Consider the following 10,797-nt stretch of genomic DNA (forward strand, 5'->3'; position numbering starts at 1 on the left):
TTTTGCTGATTTGTCACATTTTCCATGGTTTTAGCTGATTTTGTTTATTTGTTATATTCTTATTAGTTTTTAGATTAAATCATAAATTTATTAATTTTAATAATATAAATATTTTGATATATAATTAATTTATTAATTTAAATAATATAAATATTTTGAAAGTTCTAATTGGAATTATGATTATAATTATTTTAACTTTCACAAGATTTTTATTAGTTTTTAGCTTAAATCATTCATTTATTAATTTAAATAACATAACTATTTCAAATTTATAATTGGAATTACAATTATAATTATTTTAAAAAAGTTAGGAACAATTCTTATCTTCATATTATGTAAGATGTTTTAAACTCTTAGTTTTTTTTCTCATTCATTCCAAGTTTCATCGATTATAGTTTTTGACATTTATATTTATATACTTTTACTATTTGTTTTTTATAGTTGGAGTTCTATGTTTTTCTTCTTTCTTTGAGTTTCAAATACTAAGATCAAATCGGTTTTGTTACATGGAATTTGAAATTATGAATTAGGTATTCTGAATTACTTCAGTAGTTATTTCACGTATATGTCTTATTACTGTTTAATCTATAAGAAAAATATGTTTTGATATTAAATTTAGAGATTTGCCTATGTAATCATGTTATGAACATGTTTTTAATGGTTTAGTTTCTAAGACGCTAAAAGTAAATATATTTTTAATGAATAATTAGATTTATCATTATATAATTAACCATAAATTAACTTTAATAATAAAACTATCATTATCTAATGTTTCTTTTATTAAAAGTAAACTTATGAAATATTAAGATAAGTCAATGTATATATTGATCAAGTAAACCAATGAAATATTGTCATTATCTCAATTTATTTAAAAAAAAAAATCTTCAAAATTATCATCGAACTTTAGTTTTTGCTTACTTTTTATTTATTTTGTTCTTATTTGGATTTTTTTTGCTTTAAAGTTTTTTGGTAAGTTAAGTCATGTTTATGGTTCAAAAATACAAAGTAGATTAAGAGAGACCAAAAGTTCACATTCTTACTTTACTTTATTGTGTGGAATATTTGATATCTAATTATGCTTTTATGGTTTCATAGTTTTATAATTTTTCTTTGTGTTAAGAAGACGTAGATCGAAATAAAAATCGAAAATAACTAAAATGATTAAGAATATAAATAATATGTTATCATGATGTTTAAATCATAATACATATATTACTAATTATTAAAAAACCGATCATGTCCGCATGTGCGAGCAAAACACCAAGTATATATATATATATATATATATAATGAGACAACATAATCGTATAATTGAGATCATCATTTCACGACCGTTGTTGGTTTTAATTTAAAATATTGCCATGGGATTTGGACACAAAGTTTATGTGTCTTATGTACATATCTACATCTGAACAAAAGGTTTGGTCTTCCGTTTCGGAGTCAAGATTTTAAATTATAATAATTATATGAAGTTTTGTTTCCGTTCTATGATATTATATATTATATGTGGCCTAAACAAGTACAAAAATACTCAAAGTTTATGCGTACTTTAGGGCATGATTAACCCCGGTCTCTTAGCCGGGATTCTTAACTTATGATTTGATATTTTTTGTTTTTTTTTCTTATATTTTTTGGTTAAGAGGCGGCTCTTATATCTCTTATTTAAGAGATGATTTTTAATTTTTGTAATTAAACTCTAAAAAAAGTTAAAAATCGTCTCTTAACCGAAGTTAAGAATTCCAATTAAGAGATTAAAGTTAATGATGGTCTTAGCTTTCATAAACATTAAGAAAATAATATCCACGTGATGTGTTTTGTGCGATCACTAAAAGAAAAAATTAAGCTCGTCTCTGTTCCGAGATCTCATGTTATGTGGATGCAGTGAATGTAACCAAAAGCACATGTCATACTGGTTATAGCCCTATCCAATTCTTACAGTTTTTTTTTCGTCAATGAGTCAGTGATATTCATTTGCACGCAGACAACACAAATGACGGCAATAAAAAGAAAAAATATATATATAGAGAAATAGAGATAAAGTGTTTGAGTAAAAAGGGAAAATGGGGAAATGGGACCCCATCTCACTAGATGGATCAAGAAGACACACATAACAAGAACCCAAAAACAACTCATGTGGCTTTCTGCTCGAATCTACTGTTAGATTTTTATTCATAACAATGTTGGAGTAAATTGGATGTCATTGTTTTGTGAGATTCCAAGCATAATAACACAATTTATTACGTTAACTCTTTTCCTCTTTGATTTTACAAATTATCACAAGTCGCAACTCCTTCTGCACCTCTTGTGTCTTCTCTTGTTTTCCCCTGAATTCTATATCATTCTTTCTTAAACAGTTTAATTATTGTTATAGTATTTTTATTTAGCAGTAATTAAATAGGGTTACCATGACTTCTTCGACCAGCCTCATATGAAACTTGCTTCTTGCTCTTTGGCTTTGTAAAATTTCTCCATACAACTATCTATTTTCACACTTTGACTCATTAGCTAATATACATGTGTATGTTTCATTTCATTTTCTTACACCGGAATAAATAATATTCCATCTGTTTCAAAATATTGTATATTCTAGAATTTTCACACTTATTAATAAAACACATAATTTTGACAATAAATGCATTCTTTTCTGTGTTTAGCTATTTCTTATAATTTTTAACTAATCAAAGTTCAGTAAATACAATTAACGTCTTTGAACTTTACAATTTGCCATTATATTATATAAATTGAAAAGGTAAAATATGGATCTTTTAGAAATAATTTTTTTTAAAAAACATGGATTATTCTGGAACGGAAGGAGTATCATTTGATTGATAATTTTGATGTTTTGTTGAGATTTATTAATGCATTATGAGAAAAAAAAATATTTTTTATTATTTAAGTTTGAGGTGGTTTGGATAACTAAATCAGAATAGAACAAACAAAGCTTGAGGTGGTCTGCCACCTTCCATTTAACGCCAAAAATTCCACCATTCGTACATTATGTTAATAATATGAAATCTGAAGTAACAAGTTAACATTACATTTTAAGTTTCACAATATTTAATCAACAACACTATCATGCTTTATTGTTGTTAACCTATTAACATGATTGTAAGCTCCTACTTCAAAACTAAACTAAGATAGGGGTATTGAATCTAGAAGTTGGACTGAATTGGAAGGAAATTGAGTTTCCATTAAATTTTAGTGTTATTTGGTTAAGTATTTGTAAACATTCTTACTGTTAATTCAGTTTAAAATTTTTCTAATTCGATTAAATACATGTAATTCAGTTTGGTGGGTTATGTATGAAATGTTTGACCATGTTTATCATAATTTTTAGTTTTTAGTTTTTCAAAATACAAAGTATGAAATGTTTGACCATGTTTATCATAATTTTTTTTTCTCTTTATATGTTTAGTTTTAATTGATATTTGATAATTTTAAATCTTATTAAATTTTGTTTGTTTATAATATGTTCTTAAAACATACGAAAAAATAAATCATTTATGATAAAGAAGAAAATTTTAAACTCACATTATATATATATTTTTAAAATAAAACTATTTTTAATGAAAATTAGCATGTATTAAAACTGTGGAAGTGACAATGACAAATTATTTTTTGAAAAGCCAATAAAAGCTCGAAAAGCGCTATAGCTCTATAAGGACCGGACCGGACTTTAAATTCTAGGTCCAAAATATTTTCAGGCCGAGCCGAGCTGGGCTCAAATATTTACAGGTTTATCGGGTTTGGGCCAGGTCGGCCGGGCCAGCCCAAATTGACACCCCTATCTGTAATAACTGTATTTGAAAATAATTTAATTAAAATTCCACTAAAGAACCAATTATGTGTGTTTAAGCTGATATTTAAAGATATTTTTATTTTGTTTATTTATATATATATATAGTATATATATATATATACACACACACACGTCAATATTACTGATCATTATAATATGATAGATTTGATAATGTAAATTTCATTATAAATTTAAAAGTATATCATCATCTTGATGAACGAAAGTATATTATTTTCCTTCATATAGCATGCAACGAACCTCTTATTAGATATTTTTCTTCCCAAGTTTATTCAAAATAAGTCATGTTAATAATTATTTTCTTTTATTTTTTTGTATCCAAATATAGTGTTATCGTTACATAGTGATATAGAAATAGTAGAATATGTAGTCAAGTTTTTCGTTAGATTTTCTTTTGAAATAAACTTTATTTATATGGTATTAAATGGCTTGGGTTTTATTATGTTTATTAGTTAAAAAAAATTATTCGACTTGCTTTTTATGTATAATGATTAAAGTTCATGGAATTTAAAGAAATTATGTCACAGAACACAACGAAGACGTTGCGCCCCAAGACTTTATCCATGTTAGTGTGAGCTCCTACTCATACTCGAATCTACACTGGTTTAGGTTCAATTATAATTCAAAAGGTTCATAGAATTTAGAGGAACCGGTTTCTACCAAATATATTTGTATTTCTTAAAAACTAAAACATAAAAATTAGACAAATGAATCAATAGCTTCATCAAAGCTTGTGAAATTGTTCAGAATCTGTTACTTATGCCTTGAAATGAATTCTTTCAAACTCAGTTAATTCTACTTAATCACTGCTATATACTTTTAAAACTAACTTTTATTTTGGTACAATGATCTCCACATATATTTTCTCTACAACATAGCACATATTCAGGAGTGAGAATCGATAAAGAAAAAAAAATGATATAACACAATGTATCAGTTACATAACTGATATATATTGAAACAAATAATCTTTCGTTTTTGATGACTGTAGAAAAATAAGGTATGATCATATAGTTAAAGAAGAATCAACAAAAATTCCATAATCTGATATCTCCTTCCTCATAGAAATCATCAGCAAGTGGTGTTGTCAAATACGGCAACATGAACTGATCATCACCATCAAAGCAGTTGTACCATGATGATTCAGACAAGGAGACTGCTTGTTGGTCATACTGAGACATGGAGACGACATCATAGAGATCTTCAGATGGAGATGAAGAAAGCAACGGAGATGAAGTAGAGACAGATGAGGAAGAAGGATCTGCGTTAGCTGCAGCAGCAGCCACTCTCTGTATGTACTTAGGAGACATGTTAATATTGTTTTTGTTGTCACCATTGTTGGTATTATAGAGAGAAGATGAGATCTCTGGGAAGTTGAGATTACTAGCCGAAGATCCTTTGAGACAGAGAAGCGCAGCATCGTAGGCTCGAGCAGCGGCTTCAGCGGTTGAGTAAGAACCGAGCCAAATCCTTGTCTTTTGATTAGGAGCTCTGATCTCTGAAACCCATGAACCCCAACTTCTCATTCTCACTCCTTTGTACTTCTTGGCCAGGTTACTCTTGCTTGTGGATGATGATGTTGATAATGAAGATGAAGATGATGATGGAGAAGACATTCGCTTTGTCCTATTTTGAAGAGCTTTCACCATTGATAGTAAGTTACTAACTTAAAGGGTATTGTAAATTGAGGAGGAAGTTGGGAGAGAAGAATAGTTCGTCTCTATTTATAGATGATATATGAAGAACAAAACTAGTAATAAGAGAATAATAAAATATACTATGAACATAGTCAAAGAAAGTAGCATGGGGCACACTGCACACACATAGAAATGAGTACTTTTTCTTTAAATAATAGTGATAGACAGGTGTTTTACAATATATTTAATAGAAGGATTTAACCTAAATCAGAATCCCATATGCAACACCCAATCACATATCACTATTAAGAGAATCTCATTTTTCAGTAATGCATATTTATTTATTGATTGACCATTAAAATTCTCTAGTTACGCTATTGTTTACCACTAATTAAGTTACTACTTCTCAGTCTGACTATGTCAAATTTGCGAACACTGTAAAACAAAATTACACAAAATCAACACTCAATATAAACAAAACTAATTATCTATTTCAAGAAACGACATATAATTTTGCAAAACATAATAGGAGCTAGATACATTGGATTCTATTTTGAGAGGCAACTTCTCGGAGCTAAGAGCATGTGATTTTCCAAGTACAAACAAAATACAAAGTTATAAACCTAATTATTTCGATAAATAAGATGCTAGAAAATCACATGATAATAAATTATAAATTTATAAACAAAATTAAGAATCTTGAACGTCAAAGTAGCTGAAGTCATGTTTATTATCAAGAGGAGAAAACAGCTGGTGCATCTCTGTCTTTAATGGGCTTTTAAAACCGCGTGAACTACTTCCTTGTGTCCCCTTCTCCCACACGTAAATTCTCTCTGTTAAAAATATCTTTTACTAAATTAATTAAGTTGATTTGTCAGATTCCTTTATCAAACTGCAGTGCTGTAAGCTAAACAATTCAATAAGGTACTAGAATTTACAATAAAATGTATAGTAAATCATCAAACCTTAGAATAATACGCACTCTTTTTCTACAAAACCAGTGTGCAGTTAAAATAAAATTAGTCGGCACTAGAATTTAAGAGACGTATCGAGTAATTAAAAACATTAAACTAAGCTATTCGTGTTCACGTTCTGCCAGGCTCCTCTCATTTTGTTTTTATAATGAAACAGGTGAGTTTTTTTCCAGATACCAAGTAACGAATCAACTGATTTGTTCGTTGGAAAATGTAGAGGAAAGTGCAGGCAAAGTAAGCATAACTCCAATTGTTTATTTATGTTTGCGTTTATACTTCCGTTTTGTATATACTTTAATTAGTACTCCTCTTAAGAAAAACTTGGGTATGACTGGTTTTCCCGCTACCACCCGCAAACGCAGCTTTTGCGGTTGGTAGCGGTTGGTAGCGGTTTGCAACAATCGCTCAAACCGCTCCAAACCGCTCCAAATCGCTCTGAACCTTATAAATTCAAAAGCTGGTTCCAGCTAGCGTTTGCGGTTGCGGACGGTTGCGGAAGGATAAAAAAAATTTCTTTTTTTCCCAAAACAATATAAATACAAAAATAAAAATATTCAATAAAAAATAAATTGGAATTATAAAAATGCTAAAATATATCTATTATATTTTAATATTATAAAACTTTCAAATAAAAATATTTTCTATAATTTAAAAAAAATTTAAACTATAACTTTCTAAATATAACTTTTATATTTATTATAATATTATCATTTTTGATATTTTTATAATTGTATAAAATGTAAATATTGTTAATTTATTATTTAATCGCTGTTGCATTTGGTAGTTAACCAGTCATAAGTATTCCGCAAACGTACCAATTTCTAACCGCAGAACCAGTCGTACAAATCTCTTAAAACCGGTAGAAACCGCAACCACCCGCATCCGCAAACTTCCGCAACCGCAACCGCTGCGGTTGAACCAGTCAGGCCCTTAATGCAGTATTTGTTAGTAGTTTAAAAAAAAAATTATATCATTCTTAATAGAAGTGAGACATGGATTGACCGTAATAGAACAACCAACAAAAATTAAATTACTATAAAAGTACAAAAATTTGTTAGTAGTTATGTAAACGTCAGTGTTTGTATTTATCTTATAAAGTCTTTTTAATGAAAATATTACATTTACTGTATTTTTCTCACCACATGACACAGTTTGTTTTTCATTGTTGTTTTTATAATAAATTAAATAGTATATAAAATATTATAAAATGTTCTTTTATCTAGTTTATATTCTGCTATCTGTAAAATTTACCCAATTATATAAAAATCATTTCACAATTTTATATGTTCTTTTAAATAGTATATAAATATTATAAGATGTTCTTTTATCTAATTTTTATAATGAAAATATTACATTTACTGTATCTTAGTTATTTTTCTGCTATTTTCCGATAAACACTGTTATTAATCAAAACATATACCTAATTGTTTTTGTGTTGACTACAACGGCACCAGATTAAAAAAATCAGAGTTGGTATGACTACAACGGCACCAGATTAAAAACGCAGCTTTTGCGGTTGGTAGCGGTTGTTGGCGTTTTGCAACAATCACTCAAACCGCTCTAAACCTCATAAATTCAAAAGCTGGTTCAATACAACTTTTGCGGTTGCGGAAAGATAATTTTTTTTTTTTGAAAACAATATAAATACAAAAATAAAAATATTCAATAAAAATATTAAATTGGAATTATTAAATACTAAAATATATCTATTATATTTTAATTAATATTATAAAATTTAAAAATAAAAATATTTTCTATAATTTTTTAAAATTTAAAACTATTTCTAAATATAATTTTTATATTTCTTATAATATTATTATTTTTGATATTTATATAAGTATAGAAAATATAAATATTGTTGATTTATTATTTAACCGCTGCGGTATTTGGTAGTTAACAAGTCATAAATAACCCGCAAACACACCAATTTCTAACTGCATAACCAATCGTACAAATCTCTTAAGACAACTAGAAACCGCAACCACCCGCATCCGCAACCGCAGCGTTTGAACAAGTCAAGCCCTTAGTAGGTAGATCTGAGTTAAAGTTAGACTTTGCTCACACACGCAAAAAAACTAGATTTGTATGTGAGATGAATGCTAGAATAACAAAATACTAGACTGTTTTAATAATAGAATCAGAATTTTTGCAGAATAATCATATTCATAAAACACTAAACTGGCTACACTAGATTGCTTTGGTTGGTTAACCAGAAGAGTCATAGGCAAAAACCCAACACCAAACCTAAAAGCCTACGAAAAGTTGAGCTTTATAACTTAAAGCATCCACACTTGCCTAACGAAACTAGTATCACAATGAAAATACTCAAAGCATGGTCTTTCAACCAAGTTCCTTCGATAACTATACCACCATGTTTACACCAAAAAACTATACCACCATGCCTCATTGGTTTGATATATTATTGATGTTTTTAAATTATATTTTAATAAGCCTAGGTATATAGCATTATTTTATTTACAACGTTAAAAGAATAAATTATTAAAATAACATGAAAATAGTATTGTATTCATCACCCTGGTGTCCATAAGCTTAATTTTTAAATGTGGACTAGATTTTGATCCGTGCTTTCAAAGCGCATGATAATTTTATTTTTTGGAAAATTTTTTATAATTGCATTTTCCCGTTATTTTAAGTAGGTTTGGACATAAATATGTAATCCGAAGTCCGAACCTAACCCCAAACCAAAAAAAAAAAAACAATCCGTATGAAGTCTGAAATGTAAGAAGTCTTGTAGGGTGTACAAAACATATCTGAACCTAAAGTGTTATTAGCCGAACCAGAACGGATAATCCAAAAAAATTATAATCCAAAATAAGTATTTTATATAAACCTGAAATCCAATTCTTTATAAATAAGTATTTATTTCTTAAATATTTCTTTTAAATTTTGGATTTAAGTTCGGATATATCCAAACCAAAACCAATATGACATGTATCAAACGATGTATAATTACTTTATAGGTTTTAGGTTGTGATACAAATTAGAACCAAAATCAATGTGTTATATCGGAACCCGATCTGTACTTATAAATTTATCAAAATAAGACCTAGGATGTCATATAAATTAGAGCTGTAATTCAAAATACCCAACTGTATCACAAATGGTACATAATATAGTAGCTAACTATTAATATTTATTTTATGATATATATATATATATCTAATTTTATTACTCTATCTATAAGAATTATATTATTATGTATTCAGTGAGAGTTTTGAATAATTTTGTTCTTGCATTTGGATTAAAGTATTGATATTACGTGTATACGCACACCAATTAACCTAATGTGTACACTACCACAATCGAATGGTATATCGATGTAGCACTTTAGGATCGAATCTACAGAGACCAACGATTACACTTTATCTTTATGGGATCAATATTAAGCTAAAATAATAAGGGGTTTGAGTTTATGGTATCGTAACAAGAAAGTAATAGATTGGTGTAAAGTTTTCAGATGACTAAAAAGACTCGATAAAGACTCAAAAACCAATTTGAAAACATATATACAATGATATCAAAAACTCCATATATCAATTTTCCCGGACTTAGATCTTTTTTTGTCCTCAAACAATGTCAAGTATCAAGAACAGGGAGAAATATTTGAAAGTATAGGAACTCTCATATTCTCACTAACCATACTTTAACCACAAATCTCTGAACCATACAAGCAGTAAAACTAGGACAACACACCCTTAGAAAAACCCCACTGACCGCTGTTCAAGATCAGCTTCATACTCTATATCTCAAACCTGCAAAAGCTATACATTCTAGATAGAGCTCCTTAGGTTCCCTTAAGAGTAGCGTGAGCTTCTCATTACATGCACTATTCAGGGTAGACGGTCTAGGTGTGGAACATGCTATTTAATGGTAAAGTTAAGAGTGTTTAGGAGTATCCATTTTTTAAGAGGATGCATGATATCGCGCATCCTCTACTCTTTTTTGATCTTTGTGGAACGACTGCTCTGCTCTGGACCAACCTTCAGGCTGTTCTATTCATCTGCCTACTCTTCATCCCTTCAATTTGATACCCACTCTTCTGCTCGACCTTCCAAGTGGCTCATTTTTCCTTGAATTCTTCTCCTTTTCCATCACCTTATACAAAAGAATATGAAAGATTTTTTTGTTCTTTGTTTTTTTTCATTACATGAAATAGTAAAAGATATGGTGATGTGACGAAGAAGGAGGTAACATATGATGTCTATGGATGCCACTAGAGATACAGATTTCGCAACCATTCTCCACCCTTGCTCCTGCGTAGTGCATCAATTATGGAGTGCTTGCTCCCTTAGTCTGCTTGTTCTCCTTTCTGACTGAATTTCAGCAGCAGTAACACGTAAGAGGCTGC

At 28.9% G+C, this 10,797-nt stretch overlaps 1 protein-coding gene across 1 annotated transcript; it reads right to left on the reverse strand.

Moving 5' to 3' along the window:
• Positions 1-4,631: 4,631 nt before the first annotated feature.
• LOC106350879 (ethylene-responsive transcription factor ERF014) lies at positions 4,632-5,990 on the reverse strand. The gene has a single exon (XM_013790717.3). The coding sequence runs from the start codon at positions 5,464-5,466 to the stop codon at positions 4,843-4,845; it is 624 nt and encodes a 207-aa protein (XP_013646171.2). The 5' UTR covers positions 5,467-5,990; the 3' UTR covers positions 4,632-4,842.
• Between the last annotated feature and the right edge of the window lie 4,807 nt (positions 5,991-10,797).

The sequence above is a fragment of the Brassica napus genome, chromosome A10 (assembly GCF_020379485.1).
Source record: "Brassica napus cultivar Da-Ae chromosome A10, Da-Ae, whole genome shotgun sequence".
NCBI lineage: Eukaryota > Viridiplantae > Streptophyta > Magnoliopsida > Brassicales > Brassicaceae > Brassica > Brassica napus.

Coding starts and splice junctions, on each gene's coding strand:
- LOC106350879 (XM_013790717.3), bottom strand. CDS start 5,466: ATGGTGAAAGCTCTTCAAAATAGGACAAAGCGAATGTCTTCTCCATCA.